Raw genomic sequence first — 20,693 nt, 5'->3', positions numbered from 1 at the left:
AATACAGACATGGAGGGAGTAACAGTAACCAAGCAATACAAACATGAAGGGAGTACCAAGCAATACAGATATATGGAGGGAGTACCAAGCAATACAGGCATGGAGGGTGTACCAGGCAATACAGGCATGGAGGGTGTACCAGGCAATACAGGCATGGAGGGTGTACCAGGCAATACAGACATGGAGGGAGTACCAAGCAATACAGATATATGGAGGGAGTACCAAGCAATACAGATATATGGAGGGAGTACCAAGCAATACAGACATGGAGGGAGTAACAGTAACCAAGCAATACAAACATGAAGGGAGTACCAAGCAATACAGATATATGGAGGGAGTACCAAGCAATACAGGCATGGAGGGTGTACCAGGCAATACAGGCATGGAGGGTGTACCAGGCAATACAGGCATGGAGGGTGTACCAGGCAATACAGACATGGAGGGAGTACCAAGCAATACAGATATATGGAGGGAGTACCAAGCAATACAGACATGGAGGGAGTACCAAGCAATACAGACATGGAGGGAGTAACAGTAACCAAGCAATACAAACATGAATGGAGTACCAAGCAATACAGATATATGGAGGGAGTACCAAGCAATACAGACATGGAGGGAGTACCAAGCAATACAGACATGGAGGGAGTAACAGTAACCAAGCAATACAAACATGAAGGGAGTACCAAGCAATACAGACATGGAGGGAGTACCAAGCAATACAGATATATGGAGGGAGTACCAAGCAATACAGACATGGAGGGAGTCCCAAGCAATACAGACATGGAGGGAGTAACAGTAACCAAGCAATACAAACATGTAGGGAGTACCAAGCAATACAGACATGGAGGGAGTAACAGTAACCAAGCAATACAGACATGGAGGGAGTACCAAGCAATACAGACATGGAGGGAGTACCAAGCAATGCAGACATGGAGGGAGTACAAAGCAATACAGATATATGGAGGGAGTACCAAGCAATACAGATATATGGAGGGAGTACCAAGCAATACAGATATATGGAGGGAGTACAAAGCAATACAGATATATGGAGGGAGTCCCAAGCAATACAGATATATGGAGGGAGTACCAAGCAATACAGACATGGAGGGAGTACCAAGCAATACAGACATGAAGGGAGTACCAACCAATACAGATATATGGAGGGAGTACCAAGCAATGCAGACATGGAGGGAGTACCAAGCAATACAGATATATGGAGGGAGTCCCAAGCAATACAGACATGGAGGGAGTACCAAGCAATACAGATATATGGAGGGAGTACCAAGCAATACAGACATATGGAGGGAGTACCAAGCAATACAGACATGGAGGGAGTAACAGTAACCAAGCAATACAAACATGAAGGGGGTACCAAGCAATACAGATATATGGAGGGTGTACCAAGCAATACAGACATGGAGGGAGTAACAGTAACCAAGCAATACAAACATGAAGGGGGTACCAAGCAATACAGATATATGGAGGGAGTACCAAGCAATACAGACATGGAGGGAGTAACAGTAACCAAGCAATACAAACATGAAGGGAGTACCAAGCAATACAGATATATGGAGGGTGTACCAAGCAATACAGACATGGAGGGAGTAACAGTAACCAAGCAATACAAACATGAAGGGGGTACCAAGCAATACAGATATATGGAGGGAGTACCAAGCAATACAGACATGGAGGGAGTAACAGTAACCAAGCAATACAAACATGAATGGAGTCCCAAGCAATACAGATATATGGAGGGAGTACCAAGCAATACAGATATATGGAGGGAGTACCAAGCAATACAGACATGGAGGGAGTAACAGTAACCAAGCAATACAAACATGAAGGGAGTACCAAGCAATACAGATATATGGAGGGAGTACCAAGCAATACAGGCATGGAGGGAGTACCAGGCAATACAGGCATGGAGGGTGTACCAAGCAATACAGGCATGGAGGGTGTACCAGGCAATACAGGCATGGAGGGTGTACCAGGCAATACAGACATGGAGGGAGTACCAAGCAATACAGATATATGGAGGGAGTACCAAGCAATACAGATATATGGAGGGAGTACCAAGCAATACAGACATGGAGGGAGTACCAAGCAATACAGACATGGAGGGAGTAACAGTAACCAAGCAATACAAACATGAAGGGGGTACCAAGCAATACAGATATATGGAGGGTGTACCAAGCAATACAGACATGGAGGGAGTAACAGTAACCAAGCAATACAAACATGAAGGGGGTACCAAGCAATACAGATATATGGAGGGAGTACCAAGCAATACAGACATGGAGGGAGTAACAGTAACCAAGCAATACAAACATGAATGGAGTCCCAAGCAATACAGATATATGGAGGGAGTACCAAGCAATACAGATATATGGAGGGAGTACCAAGCAATACAGACATGGAGGGAGTAACAGTAACCAAGCAATACAAACATGAAGGGAGTACCAAGCAATACAGATATATGGAGGGAGTACCAAGCAATACAGGCATGGAGGGTGTACCAGGCAATACAGGCATGGAGGGTGTACCAGGCAATACAGGCATGGAGGGTGTACCAGGCAATACAGACATGGAGGGAGTACCAAGCAATACAGATATATGGAGGGAGTACCAAGCAATACAGATATATGGAGGGAGTACCAAGCAATACAGACATGGAGGGAGTAACAGTAACCAAGCAATACAAACATGAAGGGAGTACCAAGCAATACAGATATATGGAGGGAGTACCAAGCAATACAGGCATGGAGGGTGTACCAGGCAATACAGGCATGGAGGGTGTACCAGGCAATACAGGCATGGAGGGTGTACCAGGCAATACAGACATGGAGGGAGTACCAAGCAATACAGATATATGGAGGGAGTACCAAGCAATACAGACATGGAGGGAGTACCAAGCAATACAGACATGGAGGGAGTAACAGTAACCAAGCAATACAAACATGAATGGAGTACCAAGCAATACAGATATATGGAGGGAGTACCAAGCAATACAGACATGGAGGGAGTACCAAGCAATACAGACATGGAGGGAGTAACAGTAACCAAGCAATACAGATATATGGAGGGAGTACCAAGCAATACAGACATGGAGGGAGTACCAAGCAATACAGACATGGAGGGAGTAACAGTAACCAAGCAATACAAACATGAATGGAGTACCAAGCAATACAGATATATGGAGGGAGTACCAAGCAATACAGACATGGAGGGAGTACCAAGCAATACAGACATGGAGGGAGTAACAGTAACCAAGCAATACAAACATGAAGGGAGTACCAAGCAATATAGATATATGGAGGGAGTACCAAGCAATACAGACATGGAGGGAGTCCCAAGCAATGCAGACATGGAGGGAGTCCCAAGCAATACAGACATGGAGGGAGTAACAGTAACCAAGCAATACAGATATATGGAGGGAGTACCAAGCAATACAGATATGGAGGGAGTCCCAAGCAATGCAGACATGGAGGGAGTCCCAAGCAATACAGACATGGAGGGAGTACCAAGCAATACAGACATGGAGGGAGTACCAAGCAATACAGATATATGGAGGGAGTACAAAGCAATACAGACATGGAGGGAGTCCCAAGCAATGCAGACATGGAGGGAGTCCCAAGCAATACAGACATGGAGGGAGTACCAAGCAATACAGATATATGGAGGGAGTACCAAGCAATACAGATATATGGAGGGAGTACAAAGCAATACAGACATGGAGGGAGTACCAAGCAATGCAGACATGGAGGGAGTCCCAAGCAATACAGATATATGGAGGGAGTACAAAGCAATACAAACATGAAGGGAGTACCAAGCAATACAAACATGAAGGGAGTACCAAGCAATACAGATATATGGAGGGAGTACCAAGCAATACAAACATGAAGGGAGTACCAAGCAATACAGATATATGGAGGGAGTACCAAGCAATACAAACATGAAGGGAGTACCAAGCAATACAGATATATGGAGGGAGTACCAAGCAATACAGACATGGAGGGAGTACCAAGCAATACAGATATATGGAGGGAGTACCAAGCAATACAAACATGAAGGGAGTACCAAGCAATACAGATATATGGAGGGAGTACCAAGCAATACAGACATATGGATATTGCTTGGTACTCCCTCCATATGTCTGTATTGCTTTTTGGGTCTCTATGATTTCGGATTAACGGTGTTCAACTGTATATACAAATATGTTGCTAGTTTATGCTTTCTTAACTTACAATGAGTATACCGCCGAAGGACTGTAGGTTCTTCACGAGATCAAGAAGAGTGTGTGCCACAATGGCCATCGCCTGAAAAAACAAATGCCTTTAATAATGTAGGATTGGTTTTCACTTTCATCTCTACATATAATTGTGATGTTGACATTAAAAAATGTGTCCTGAGGAGGAAAAAGAGTAAGTGTCAATTTTGTGAAGAAATGTGGCTTAAAAGCGGCTATCTTAGCTGTGTTGAAAAGAATCCCATCTCAATTCTACACATGGTGATCGTTTCTTGAAAGTAACAAGGCTTGCCCATTTACTGGCCACGTAGGATGCCTGAGGAATGATACTTTTTTATGCATACCTAAAATGTTAAATTTGAGCAAACATTGTTATTGTAAATTTACACTTCACCTTATAAAGTGTGTGTAATTGTTTACGTGACACCTAGTCATTTGAAGTCAATGTCAAACAGTTCTTAAAAATGTCACCACTTTTAGGTTCTTGTTTAATTTCTGGGATTTTTCAAATAATGATATCTTATTTTGATTGTGCCCTTCTAAAAACCTCATTTTTAATCCAGTACCATTACCTATTAAAGTGTTATTCTAGGATGGTGTGTTTCCAGGCCCGGTAAAGATATAGAAATGCATTTCTGATATGCAAAGAATGATCTTGCCGTATTGCTTTCATTATGTAGTTACCGAAAAATATGAAAAAAACATTAGTGAAATCCTGTTACAAACAGTAAAATTTCGCTCACAAAATACATCATATTTTTCCCAATCTGGAGAGAAAAATCCCAATCAGTATTTTTTTATATATATATATTTTAATGCAAGTCTTTTTAACTGTACTGTAATTGTTCATTTAACGTCCTAATGAATTATGTGATGTTAAGTTTTGGGGATTATTGACTTCCGAAATGACTGTTTTTCATCACATTTATAGAGCAATATGCAATATTAACTGTCATGATGTATTGCAATAGTTATTTACAATGAGGCCCCCACACCGAACCACCACTAGCTTTCCCACCCCTTGGGAACACAGGTTAACAGGACCACTCCCACTGCCAATGTACTTGCATCTCTAACTCAATAACATAAGATCATTCATATCATTCCATGTCTTTAACCATATAAAGTAAAGATGCCCCATGTTTTTCTGTAAACTGATTGACTACAGAAATCTGGCTCAGGCAACAGAAATCTCAAAGTATGTAGCCCTATTGGCTACCAGGGTATATAGGTTAATTTAGCACACTGCTTGCCTCATCTTAGTAACCTGAAAGCTTCACCAGGACTCATTATTGCAGACAACGTCACTTTTGCCTTTCTTAAACCCCCTCTGTCCATACAATGGTCTCTTCCTCCTATGTTCATGCAAGAATTTAAGCTGGATTTTAGTTCTGAATGATAAGCATTGCTGGCAATCCATGTAAAATACACAGAAACATTTACAGAGTTGTAATGAGAATCTTTTTTGCAAGCTGTGTCAATGTGGGGAGTATGGGTTTACCTCTTGTCACAAGTGCCATATAATACACCATATCATTCAACAATATCAGGAAATGTGTTAGTAAATGGGCCTTAAATGAACTCACTAGAATAGTTCCAGGACCAGTTGAACAAGAATATCGCTGGAAGCGATAGATGCTCCCCTTACGCCCTTTTTTTAATGAAAATGCAGGAATTGAAATTTAATGTGTTGGTAATTGAAATTTAATGTGTTGGTAAAAGGTAAACTTTGTAGCATTATTATACACAAGTTGGAAAAACTCATAACATGGAAATATATGTGCAGGTTTGAAAATTAATTCTAAAGTAAATTTCAAAAAATGAAATAAAAAAGCAGCAATTGAAATTCACAAATTCCAAGATATGGCCCGGACAAACTCAGATTTTCAAAATCTATCAGAGAAGGGGAATTTCAGGGGAGATAACTAAAAAGAAAGCAGGGCAGGATTATGCTTCTTTGGTAATAGACTTCCTCTTATTGCCTTCTATCTACATTTCAAGTTCCATTTAGTATCAATTACCATTTTTTGAAAAATACCAGGTAAAGGGGAGATAACAAAAATATACAGTGCAGGATAATGGTTCTTGTGCACTGCATTTTCTCTCTTTGCCATCTATATATTTGAAGTTTCATTCTAATCCCTTCAGTATTTTTCTAAGATATGGCACAGACACACATCAATCATGTGAAAATGGTCTAGGGGAGATAACTTATCAGCTTGATAATTTTTTAATGTGTATTACTAGAACTTAACTTTCAAAAATCAATTTTATTTAAACTTGAATAACTCTTTTCCCAATTCAGATTTTTTTTTATAAAAATGACATCTCCTGAGAGACAAGAAAATGCCTTTATTTTATATAATTATTTTTTCAACATTTTGATTATAGTTTGGTGTCATATTAACAAAAAACATATTTCCTTTCAGAAATAATACACTATTGATCACATAACCAACAAATACAATCAAATTTACTGAATAGTCATATAGTAATATGACAATTTTAGCATACTGTATTGACAGCTTAAAAATTGGATCATCAAAATTTTAAAGCAAAATCAACAAATTCTAAAAAAAATAATGACCTGTTCTTTATTAATAATAACTTTAACCTTTTGAGATCAAAATGTTTTACAGTCTCGTTTTGAAAAAAATAAAATTCCTTAATGCCATCTATCTATTAACCAAGTTTTATTTCCATCCTATCAGTCGTTTTTTTACTTTCCAGACCAGAGTGTGACGGACAGAATGACGGACGTTCCAATATTTCTTAACCCCTCAAACGTGTATATTTATGTTTGTTTTTTTTTAAAAGATAACCTAAACAAAAAAAACCCATAACCCTAATAAACTCACCCCCTCAACACACCTACGTTGACCTGAACGGACGGACAAAGCAGTAACTTTATGCTCTACCTTCGTAATGAAATTGTGTAATCTATGACAACAAGGGTCCGATTAGGAAAAACCCTTTCTGATTCACTTATACAACTGATTCACAGTAGTGCTTGTAAGCCGAACACAACAAAGTAATGCCATTTCCTGGGCTGCATTCATTGCAGAAATGAAGAACTTGAAATAATTTAATTAAACAATATAATATATTTTTAAATTTTGCACAAAATTAAAATAGTTGCTGTCATATAAACATGAACAGTAAAATATTGATTAAATGTCCTTAAATTTCAATCAAGATGTCAAGCTTGTTTTTATGGCCTCAAAATTTTACGACATGCGTGAATAAGTTGATGAAGTACTGAACGACTATAATAATGTTTTCAGGGCATAGGTCCACACAAAAATGCTGACACCAAATTTTATGTCAACTTTGGCAGTGTTATTTTAACCCTTAGGCTGCTGATGGTGATTTTAAAGGCTTTGCAAACAGCTCTGAACCAGACCAGACACCGAGTAACTCAGCGCCTGGTCAGGTTCCAAGCTGTTTGCCACTCAGTCAATATATCCCCAAAGTTTTAAGTAAATTAAAAGAAATTTAGAATAAACCAGACAACATTTTTGAGCAGACGACAATTTACCCAGCATGTAAAGGGTTAATACTCAAAATTTACAGCTGTTCAATAGTTATGATGCTGCAACAATAACAGTTCCCAGACAGAGAGACTAACAAAGATGCAAAGTTAAAACAAGGCAATATCAGAAAGTATTGATAATATGTCTTACTAGTTTTTTAAGAAAAATGTATTTTATTATTTCTTTATTTTTTTTATTTTTTTTTATTTTTATTGAAGTTTGGATCAAGGGAGGCAACACAGATTTAATCTCATCATAATAAAAAATGGATTGTGTCCCTTGTCATAAATCAAAATGCTCCTATTTTCAAGAATATCCAAATTATACCAAGAAATGCACTGAAAATCCAATATATTAGTTTTACAGAAAACCTACTTTAATATGCAAACATTAAGTAATTAACAGATTTGTTTTAAGTTCTTTATTTTATTTAAAAATCAAAACCAAACACAAAGAAATATTTTATGCAAATTTCCTAAATTATCATTTTGCCTATCTTATATATACCTTATATAAATAACACAAGTTTACATCTTTATAATGTGTCATAAGAAAGGAGAGAAGGTTAGCACTCCCCTTGATAAGGACGGAAGAGACCTTCATGGTCTTTATGATACATATAGGCAAGTTCTCCTACTTCGAGGACACCTCATATTTTTTTCATTCAGTTAAATCAGAATATTTTTACAAATGACATACTTTGTGAACAAGTTATTAGTCTATTGTTGATTTGAGTATTAAAAGACACAAGCTTAAAAACAACATGTAATTTAATTCTGCGACCTACCTTAATGTGCCAGATGATTCTCAGGACTCTGAACATGATGAGAATGTTGATAAACCGCACAATATTCCACAGAGTGATGTTATTCTCAACCTCAGACCGACTGTAACTGTGAAAACAAGTGTTTAACTAGAAGTGATGACTACGGTATACTGACTGCAAAAAATGTTAAGCAACAGAACATTTTATAGTGATCATGACTTTGTATAACTCTTGAATAAATCAACAGCCCGCCTCCAGACCATCAAACTAATAGTATGGTGACTCCTTTAAACTTCTTTGCAGGTTATAATACAGACACAATATGACCACAACCAATATTAATTTTGTTTAATAATAGTTATTTAACAATATTCATATTTCTTTCAACCTGACACAAAAGGAATACATTTTATGCATTGAAAGTACCTGCAATTTCTAATATTATTCATTAAAGACAGTTTCCCAAATTCAAACATCATACCTAAAGAATGGAAATCCATACAACGCAACGGTGATGATTTCTGAGATCTGCAAGTATAAACAATAATAAGAAATGTATACACATTCTGGTCCAATAGCTGAAAGATACTGTTCAAAATAACTTATCAACAAATGAACAAAAAGTAGATGTTGTTTTTTGGAAACAAAAACAGATGTCTCCCCCATTCTGGCCCAAGACATTTTACTATGTGTCATTGAGGTTGACATTTTAACCATGTATTATTGAAATCATTTGAGGGTTTTAGAATTTGTGGAATGTCAATATGAAATCTATGACTTGGGCTTTGAACTAAGCCAACACAACTGGAATATGGGTTGTATAAATGTGGTTAACAAGTTTCATGAAATTCCTTCCAGGGGATTAGGAGATGTGGAGCTGGCATGAAATCTATGACTCAAATCTTTGCCCTTGAATGTGACCTTGAGCTTGCATTCCTGGAATGTGGGTTCTGCATTTTGTTTTGATGTGGTGAACATTTGACCCAAGTTTTATGAAAATCCTTCCAAGGGTGTTAGTGATACGGAGTTCACACAAAATGTATGGGTTTGTTCTTGAACCTTGGAATTTGATCTGTGATCCAGACATTAAGCACCTTGTGTGTGGGTTCCTCATGTCGTGTAAATGTGGTTAACGTTTTTAGTTTTATGAAATTCCTTTCAAGGGGTTTATGAGATTTTTTTCTCTTTTAAAAAATAGCTCATATTAAAAGCAGGCGTTTTTATGAGCTTTTTATACTTAAAACATTTACTATACAAAAAACTCAGGTCAATAAACCCATAAAGCTTAGGCAGATATCTTTGCTAAAACTATGTCTCCCCCTGCATAGTATTTTGATTCAGAAGCAACTTCTCAAAATTAGATGCTCTTTCTTTTTTTTGACATATGGCACTAGATGAAAGCATGGTTACACACTATTAAACCATGGGCTACTTGCCTTCTTTAAAGACAAGACAAATTTGCACTTGTGTTTGCATCCCCCCACACCCCCCTTGCACCGCAGTCAGACATTTTACAAATTCTCTATAAATAGTAAGGCAGTAAAATAACAACATCCTACAAAAGGTAAGAATGATATCAATGACTTTACCAGTAGTAAAAGGACAATGGATCCGTCATAGATGTTAGCCCAGCTGTATCTGTAGCGCCGAAATCCCATACAGGCGAGGATCAGTCCCTGCTCTACCATGTAGTACAAGATGAATAGGAAGTTCATGATCTGAGGGGAAAACATCATACATTATAATTTTCTGATAATCTTCATTCTGGTAATATTTGACCCAAAAGAGATTTCTTTCTATATCAGGCTATCCATATTCATTATTTCAATGTTCAGTATAAATTTGAAACTGTATAATTTCTTTTCTAACTGAGTGTATTATAAAAAAAAGTTTATATTAGTTGTACAATATTTTTAAGTTCCTGCCAAAACTAGAGCTTTCACAAAAGCAATGAATACCCCCACATGCCGCCTGAATGCAGGAATTGTAAACTATTTCCATTTGGGTTTTTTAGTGAAAGACTTTGAAAGGGGCGTCACTCTGTCAAACATCCATGAATTGTAACTAAAGTCAAACTTGACATGTATTCTATAGTATTAACAAGTGTACTAAAATGATTTAAATCCATTGTACATGTCAGATGTCATCAATTGAACACCCTTTCTTTTGTTGCAAATTCGAAGTTGACTCCTCCAACAATTGGCAGTTTGTAACCAAACTTGACCTGTTTTTGTGATGTTAAACATGTGTACCAAACATTATTGAAATCCGTTGACCCTTAAAATTTGTTTTATGGGAGTATAACAAATGCACATTTCTCACCCTAAGGGCTGATTTGCTGGACATTAGAGACTTGTCATACTCTGTCGCCAACTCAAACTGAAAAAAGAAGCAACAGAAGATTCATTTTTCAAATATTACATAACACCCATTCTCAAATGTTTTGCCATCCAACCTTAACCAAAATTTAAAACATATTTTTTCAGAATTATGAATAGACTTACATTGACTTGTTTATCATTTATTTCTGGCTTATTTGTGATTTTATGAAAATTTATAATGATTTGCTCTCCTATGAGACATTGCTTAAAAAATGTAATCTCAAAATTAAACTTTAACATATATTTGACAATAAATGTAGTAGAAACATTGTCAATCATGTACAGAGTTAAATATGTTAGAAACCATAAATGTTTCGAAATAGATGCATGATCAAGAGCGCCTAACTTAGTTATTACCTGACCCAGAGGCAAAAGTCATGTCATAGCATTTTTTCATTTGGGAACAAGTGTACCAAATTTGGTGTGAATTTTTAAAAAATTTGAGAGTTATGGTTTTTGAATGACAATGCAAACTTAAACGACAACACTGAAGTTATGACAATATCTCAATCTCAACATTCTTTCTTAAAAGAGCTAGAATGTGGAAAGTTGAAATTCATGCTTCTGATCATGCAGCAAACAACTTTCTCATGATACATGTGAGTGTATGTAGGAGCAGCTTTCTCATGATACATGTGAGTGTATGTAGGAGCAGCTTTCTCATGATACATGTGAGTGTATGTAGGAGCAGCTGTCTCATGATACATGTGAGCGTATGTAGGAACAGCTTTCTCTTGATGCATGTGAGCGCATGTAGGAGCAGCTGTCTCATGATACATGTGAGTGTATGTAGGAACAACTGTCTCATGATACATGTGAGCATATGTAGGAACAACTGTGACAGTATGTAGGAACAACTTTCTCATGATACATGTGAGTGTATGTAGGAACAACTTTCTCATGATACATGTGAGTGTATGTAGGAACAACTTTCACATGATGCATGTGAGCATATGTAGGAACAACTGTGAGAGTATGTAGGAACAACTTTCTCATGATACATGTGAGTGTATGTAGGAACAACTTTCTCTTGATACATGTGAGTGTATGTAGGAACAACTTTCTCATGATACATGTGAGTGTATGTAGGAACAACTTTCTCATGATGCATGTGAGTGTATGTAGGAACAACTTTCTCATGATGCATGTGAGTGTATGTAGGAACAACTTTCTCATGATGCATGTGAGTGTATGTAGGAACAACTTTCTCATGATGCATGTGAGTGTATGTAGGAACAACTTTCTCATGATGCATGTGAGTGCATGTAGGAACAGCTTTCTCATGATACATGTGAGTGCATGTAGGAACAGCTTTCTCATGATACATGTGAGTGTATGTAATAACTACTTTCTCTTGATGCATGTGAGCGTATGTAGGGACAGCTTTCTCTTGATGCATGTGAGCGTATGTAGGGACAGCTTTCTCATGATGCATGTGAGCGTATGTAGGAACAGCTGTCTCATGATGCATGTGAGCGTATGTAGGAACAGCTTTCTCATGATACATGTGAGCGTATGTAATAACTACTTTCTCTTGATACATGTGAGCGTATGTAATAACTACTTTCTCTTGATGCATGTGAGCGTATGTAGGAACAACTTTCTCATGATGCATGTGAGCCTATGTAGGAACAACTTTCTCATGATGCATGTGAGCATATGTAGGAACAACTTTCTCATGATGCATGTGAGCGTATGTAGGAACAACTTTCTCATGATGCATGTGAGCGTATGTAGGAACAACTTTCTCTTGATGCATGTGAGCGTATGTAGGAACAACTTTCTCATGATGCATGTGAGCGTATGTAGGAACAACTTTCTCTTGATACATGTGAGCGTATGTAGGAACAACTTTCTCATGATACATGTGAGCGTATGTAGGAACAACTTTCTCATGATACATGTGAGCGTATGTAGGAACAACTTTTTCTTGATACATGTGAGTGTATGTAGGAACAACTTTCTCATGATACATGTGAGAGTATGTAGGAACAACTTTCTCATGATGCATGTGAGAGTATGTAGGAACAACTTTCTCATGATGCATGTGAGTGTATGTAGGAACAACTTTCTCATGATGCATGTGAGAGTATGTAGGAACAACTTTCTCATGATACATGTGAGAGTATGTAGGAACAACTTTCTCATGATGCATGTGAGTGGATGTAGGAACAACTTTCTCATGATGCATGTGAGTGTATGTAGGAACAACTTTTTCATGATGCATGTGAGTGTATGTAGGAAAAACTTTCTCAAAGGAACAACTTTCTCATGATACATGTGAGTGTATGTAGGAACAACTTTCTCATGATGCATGTGAGTGTATGTAGGAACAACTTTCTCATGATACATGTGAGCATATGCAGAAACAATTTCTCATGATACATGTCAGTGCATGTAATAACTACTTTCTCATGATACATGTGAGTGTATGTAGGAACAACTTTCTCATGATACATGTGAGCATATGTAGAAACAATTTCTCATGATACATGTCAGTGCATGTAATAACTACTTTCTCATGATACATGTGAGTGTATGTAGGAACAACTTTCTCATGATACATGTGAGCATATGTAGAAACAATTTCTCATGATACATGTCAGTGCATGTAATAACTACTTTCTCTTGATGCATGTGAGTGTATGTAGGAACAACTTTCTCTTGATACATGTGAGTGTATGTAGGAACAACTTTCTCATGATACATGTGAGCATATGTAGGAACAACTGTGAGAGTATGTAGGAACAACTTTCTCATGATGCATGTGAGTGCATGAAGGAACAACTTTCTCATGATACATGTGAGTGCATGTAGGAACAACTTTCTCATGATACATGTGAGTGCATGTAGGAACAACTTTCTCATGATACATGTGCGTGTATGTAGGAACAACTTTCTCATGATACATGTGAGTGTATGTAGGAACAACTTTCTCATGATACATGTGAGTGCATGTAGGAACAGCTGTCTCATGATGCATGTGAGAGTATGTAGGAACAGCTTTCTCATGATGCATGTGAGTGTATGAAGGAACAGCTGTCTCATGATGCATGTGAGAGTATGTAGGAACAACTTTCTCATGATGCTAGTGAGTGTATGTAGGAACAGTTGTCTCATGATGCATGTGAGAGTATGTAGGAACAGCTTTCTCATGATTCATGTCAGTGTAGGAACAACTTTCTCTTGATACATGTGAGTGTATGTAGGAACAACTTTCTCTTGATACATGTGAGTGTATGTAGAAACAACTTTCTCATGATACATGTGAGTGTATGTAGGAACAACTTTCTCATGATGCTAGTGAGTGTATGTAGGAACAGTTGTCTCATGATGCATGTGAGAGTATGTAGGAACAACTTTCTCATGATGCTAGTGAGTGTATGTAGGAACAGTTGTCTCATGATGCATGTGAGAGTATGTAGGAACAGCTTTCTCATGATTCATGTCAGTGTAGGAACAACTTTCTCTTGATACATGTGAGTGTATGTAGGAACAACTTTCTCTTGATACATGTGAGTGTATGTAGGAACAACTTTCTCATGATACATGTGAGTGTATGAAGGAACAACTTTCTCTTGAAGCATGTGAGTGCATGTAGGAACAGCTTTCTCATGATACATGTGAGTGCATGTAGGAACAGCTGTCTCATGATACATGTGAGTGCATGTAGGAACAACTTTCTCTTGATACATGTGCGTGTATGTAGGAACAACTTTCTCATGATACATGTGAGCATATGTAGAAACAATTTCTCATGATACATGTCAGTGCATGTAATAACTACTTTCTCTTGATGCATGTGAGTGTATGTAGGAACAACTTTCTCATGATACATGTGCGTGTATGTAGGAACAACTTTCTCATGATACATGTGAGCATATGTAGAAACAATTTCTCATGATACATGTCAGTGCATGTAATAACTACTTTCTCTTGATGCATGTGAGTGTATGTAGGAACAACTTTCTCATGATACATGTGAGCATATGTAGGAACAACTGTGAGAGTATGTAGGAACAACTTTCTCATGATGCATGTGAGTGCATGTAGGAACAACTTTCTCATGATACATGTGAGTGCATGTAGGAACAACTTTCTCATGATACATGTGAGTGCATGTAGGAACAACTTTCTCTTGATACATGTGCGTGTATGTAGGAACAACTTTCTCATGATACATGTGAGTGTATGTAGGAACAACTTTCTCATGATACATGTGAGTGCATGTAGGAACAGCTGTCTCATGATGCATGTGAGAGTATGTAGGAACAGCTTTCTCATGATGCATGTGAGTGTATGTAGGAACAGCTGTCTCATGATGCATGTGAGAGTATGTAGGAACAACTTTCTCATGATGCTTTTGAGTGTATGTAGGAACAGTTGTCTCATGATGCATATGAGAGTATGTAGGAACAGCTTTCTCATGATACATGTGAGTGTAGGAACAACTTTCTCTTGATACATGTGAGAGTATGTAGGAACAACTTTCTCTTGATACATGTGAGTGCATGTAGGAACAACTTTCTCATGATACATGTGAGTGTATGAAGGAACAACTTTCTCTTGATACATGTGAGTGTATGTAGAAACAACTTTCTCATGATACATGTGAGTGTATGTAGGAACAACTTTCTCATGAAGCATGTGAGTGCATGTAGGAACAACTTTCTCATGATACATGTGAGTGCATGTAGGAACAGCTGTCTCATGATACATGTGAGTGCATGTAGGAACAACTTTCTCATGATACATGTGAGTGCATGTAGGAACAACTTTCTCATGATACATGTGAGTGTATATAGGAACAACTTTCTCATGATACATGTGCGTGTATGTAGGAACAACTTTCTCATGATACATGTGAGTGCATGTAGGAACAACTTTCTCATGATACATGTGAGTGCATGTAGGAACAACTTTCTCATTATGCATGTGAGTGCATGTAGGAACAACTTTCTCATGATGCATGTGAGTGTATGTAGGAACAACTTTCTCATGATGCATGTAAGTGTATGTAGGAACAACTTTCTCATGATGCATGTGAGTGTATGTAGGAACAACTTTCTCATGATGCATGTGAGTGTATGTAGGAACAACTTTCTCATGATGCATGTAAGTGTATGTAGGAACAACTTTCTCATGATGCATGTGAGTGTATGTAGGAACAACTTTCTCATGATGCATGTGAGTCATGATGCATGTGAGTGTATGTAGGAACAACTTTCTCATCATGCATGTGAGTGTATGCAGGAACAACTTTCTCATCATGCATGTGAGTGTATGCAGGAACAACTTTCTCATGATGCATGTGAGAGTATGCAGGAACAACTTTCTCATGATGCATGTGAGTGGATGTAGGAACAACTTTCTCATGATGCATGTGAGTGCATGTAGGAACAACTTTCTCATGATGCATGTGAGTGGATGTAGGAACAACTTTCTCATGATGCATGTGAGTGGATGTAGGAACAACTTTCTCATGATGCATGTGAGTGGATGTAGGAACAACTTTCTCATGATGCATGTGAGTGGATGTAGGAACAACTTTCTCGTGATGCATGTGAGTGCATGTAGGAACAACTTTCTCGTGATGCATGTGAGTGGATGTAGGAACAACTTTCTCGTGATGCATGTGAGTGGATGTAGGAACAACTTTCTCGTGATGCATGTGAGTGGATGTAGGAACAGCTTTCTCGTGATGCATGAGAGTGGATGTAGGAACAGCTTTCTCGTGATGCATGAGAGTGGATGTAGGAACAGCTTTCTCGTGATGCATGTGAGTGGATGTAGGAACAGCTTTCTCGTGATGCATGTGAGTGGATGTAGAAACAGCTTTCTCGTGATGCATGTGAGTGGATGTAGGAACAGCTTTCTCGTGATGCATGTGAGTGGATGTAGGAACAGCTTTCTCGTGATGCATGTGAGTGGATGTAGGAACAGCTTTCTCGTGTAGGAACAGCTTTCTCGTGATGCATGTGAGTGCATGTAGGAACAGCTTTCTCGTGATGCATGTGAGTGCATGTAGGAACAGCTTTCTCGTGATGCATGTGAGTGCATGTAGGAACAGCTTTCTCGAGATGCATGTGAGTGCATGTAGGAACAGCTTTCTCGTGATGCATGTGAGTGCATGTAGGAACAGCTTTCTCGTGATGCATGTGAGTGCATGTAGGAACAGCTGTCTCGTGATGCATGTGAGTGCATGTAGGAACAGCTGTCTCGTGATGCATGTGAGTGCATGTAGGAACAGCTGTCTCGTGATGCATGTGAGTGCATGTAGGAACAGCTGTCTCATGATGCATGTAGGAACAGCTGTCTCATGATGCATGTGAGTGCATGTAGGAACAGCTGTCTCATGATGCATGTGAGTGCATGTAGGAACAGCTGTCTCATGATGCATGTGAGTGCATGTAGGAACAGCTGTCTCATGATGCATGTGAGTGAATGTAGGAACAGCTGTCTCATGATGCATGTGAGTGCATGTAGGAACAGCTGTCTCATGATGCATGTGAGTGAATGTAGGCACAGCTGTCTCATGATGCATGTGAGTGCATGTAGGAACAGCTTTCTCATGATGCATGTGAGTGCATGTAGGAACAGCTGTCTCATGATGCATGTGAGTGCATGTAGGAACAGCTTTCTCATGATGCATGTGAGTGCATGTAGGAACAACTTTCTCATGATGCATGTGAGTGCATGTAGGAACAACTTTCTCATGATGCATGTGAGTGCATGTAGGAACAACTTTCTCATGATACATGTGAGTGCATGTAGGAACAACTTTCTCATGATACATGTGAGTGCATGTAGGAACAACTTTCTCATGATACATGTGAGTGTATGTAGGAACAACTTTCTCATGCTTGTATGTAGGGACAAATCTCCAAGGATAGAAAAACTTTCTTATAACACATGTACCTGTATATGAGCCACAATGCACTTCAGTTACAATGTAAAAGTATTTGGACCTGGATTCACAGAGCAACCACTAATAAATGATTTACAAGATCTTCATTCTGTAGTACTGCTAGGAAATATTGGTGTCATTTGTTGCTTGGAGCTCCAGATAAGCTGCGAATGGTTATGATCACAAAAAGGCAATTCATAATTGAACACACTAGTTGATTTATGCAATTGATGTAAAAACTAAGCGCAAAACATTAAATGTGAATGGCATAAAAAAATCAAAACAATTCTACCAATCATTATATTAAATAATTGAACTGCTTTATTAGATTTTTATGTTTGTAAGCCTGATTACCCACTTACAAGAAGATTTAGAGGGTAATACCCAATTGCAGGAAGTATGAGTGTGTCATACCCAATTGCAGAAGGTATGAGTGGGTAATACCCAATTGCAGGAAGAATGAGTGGGTAATACCCAATTGCAGGAAGAATGAGTGGGTGATACCCAATTGCAGGAAGAATGAGTGGGTGATACCCAATTGCAGGAGGTATGAGTGGGTAATACCCAATTGCAGGAAGAATGAGTGGGTAATACCCAATTGCAGGAAGAATGAGTGAGTAATGTCCAATTGCAGGAAGTGTGAGTGGGTAATACCCAATTACAGGAAGTGTAAGTGGGATATACCCACTTGCAGGTAGTGTGAGTGGGTAATACTCAATTGCAGGAAGTGTGAGTGGGTAATACCCAATTCCAGGAGAAATTAGTCGGTAATACCCAATTAAATGAAAATTCTTATCATGAGTTTTTCAACTGTGTGCTACTGATTTTTGAAAAAAAAGAAATATATGGCAAAAAAAATGTCTTTTCAATTTAATTTGATTTGATATTCAAATTTTCTTTAAAGATTAAGATTCAATTTATAATAAGGTGCTTCGTGAAAACAGCCCCTGATGTCATACCTCTTTCATTACCTACATGAACAAATAGGAATCAACCAGTGCCAGTTGTTCAGATAATTTTCACTAATCTGATTTTCAAGTTGGCAACATGTAAACATGCCATACTACTGAATAGTTTACTGAATAGTTAAACCAAAATCAAACGGACAAAAGCAATTTGTTTTGATTAAATTTCCTTCTAAGTCAAAACTAATATAATCTAATGTCACAAATAACAAGAGCTGTCACAGAGACAGCGCGCTCAACTATTCAACCACTTTTCAGTGTAAGGATTAAAAAGATTTGGCGAAACATGCATGGATCACTGTCAAATAAAAAAGGGCCATAATTTGAATTTAATGCAAACTAGAGTTATCTTACTTGGTTAGTTAAGTAGGTTGTATGGTTGAGTACCATTGTGCAAAGTCTCAATGCAATACATCAAGTAGTTGCTGAGATATTAACCTACCTGTGTTTACATGCAAAACCTTTACCAGAATTTCTAAGTCAAATAATAAAGGCCCATAAATTGCATTATATTCAAAAAGTGTTATATTACTTCTTTAATTTAGTAGGTTAGATAGTTTCAAGGCAAAACATTAAAGTTGAATTATAAAGGGAAATTATTTGGCATTTTATTCAAACTAGAGTTATCTAACTTATTTAATTAAAAAGGTTTGATGGTTTAGTACCATTGTATCAAGTCTCAATGCAATACATCAAGTAGTTGCTGAGATATTAACCTATGTGTGCTTACATGCAAAACCTTAATCAGATTTTCTAAAACCTTAAGGCCTAAAAAAAAAATTGTTTGGTTAGGGTTACATCCTTTTCAAAAATAGGTAGGGTAGGTAGGCTTTTTTATTAATTTTTTTTAAGGTTTAAACTACATATTGAAAAGCAATTTAAAATTTATTTATTTATTTATTTTTTTTTTTTTTTTCATTTTTTTTTTCAAACTGACTATAAAAACGGTAGGGTCGGCGCCTATTCCGTAGGTAGGGTCGGGTAACCCGAACCAAATGTATTTTTTTTTAGGCTTATCAGATTTTCAAAGTTGAATAATAAAGGGTCATTATTTGCATTAAATGCAAACTAGAGTTATCTAACTAGGTCAATTAGGAAGGTTGAATGGTTGCATTATATTCAAAAAAGTGTTATCTAACTTCATTAATTTAGTAGGTTAGATAATTTGGAATACATATCTGAAGTTTCATTCAATACATGATGTATTTGCTGAGATATTGACTTAAATCTGGTTACAGTCAAACCTGGTTTAACAGTCACCTGGTTTAAAGGGTCACCTGCCTTATTGAGCCACTCCAAATCCCCCCCTCACGTTTTTAATATATAAAGTATGTGCATTAAGCGGCCAACTGTCTAATGCGGCCGCGGCCACTGATATTTGCCCCCCTGAATCCATAAAAACACTAATTAGCCGCCACTGATCCCACTTAACCCTTGTCACTGACACTTCCCCAAGTAATGTTTGCCAATACACAGCTTTAATTGATACTGAAGTTGACAGAAAAGAACGAAAGCCTCGGATATTCTGTCGTCCAATGTAAATGCATATAACGTCACACAATTAACATGTGTGTTTTCTTATCGAGAGATCAATGACATTTTGGTTCAGTTGCCCACTTCCCATAAAACTCAACTGGCTATGATCAAATGCCTGTGTATGAACAATCTACACTGTGGGATGTTTGATTTATAATAATGAACAACATACCAATTATCATGCTTGCAAATGTTTATTGTAAAAGTGGTATTTATTCAATTTTTATGTATCATAAGAGTATTTATTCCATTTGATGAGAATATAATGTTATTAATTAGTATATATATTATTAAATCCGGAATTCCGGATTAATCCGGAATTTTATCATCCCTGGATCATGTTTATAACACATCGGCGA

The 20,693-nt window shown here is 37.6% G+C and overlaps 1 protein-coding gene and 1 non-coding gene across 3 annotated transcripts in view; one reads left to right on the top strand and one right to left on the bottom strand.

The window, feature by feature from the left end:
• Positions 1-20,693, bottom strand: part of LOC128237501 (two pore channel protein 2-like) — a 53,880-nt gene that overhangs the window by 14,054 nt on the left and 19,133 nt on the right. For both annotated transcript variants that reach the window (XM_052953086.1, XM_052953087.1), the window contains exons 15-19: positions 10,868-10,924; positions 10,135-10,263; positions 9,027-9,073; positions 8,567-8,672; positions 4,245-4,316 (exon numbers count right to left, since the gene is read on the bottom strand). In XM_052953086.1, the coding sequence (XP_052809046.1) occupies positions 4,245-4,316; positions 8,567-8,672; positions 9,027-9,073; positions 10,135-10,263; positions 10,868-10,924 (411 nt within the window). The remainder of the gene's footprint in view (positions 1-4,244; positions 4,317-8,566; positions 8,673-9,026; positions 9,074-10,134; positions 10,264-10,867; positions 10,925-20,693) is intronic.
• Positions 8,322-8,440, top strand: LOC128239494 (U6atac minor spliceosomal RNA). Its single transcript, XR_008261901.1, has one exon. It is a non-coding gene; the product is annotated as a U6atac minor spliceosomal RNA (small nuclear RNA).

The sequence above is a fragment of the Mya arenaria genome, chromosome 6, assembly GCF_026914265.1.
Source record: "Mya arenaria isolate MELC-2E11 chromosome 6, ASM2691426v1".
NCBI classification, from domain to species: domain Eukaryota; kingdom Metazoa; phylum Mollusca; class Bivalvia; order Myida; family Myidae; genus Mya; species Mya arenaria.
This window is presented reverse-complemented; position numbering and strand designations above follow the sequence as displayed.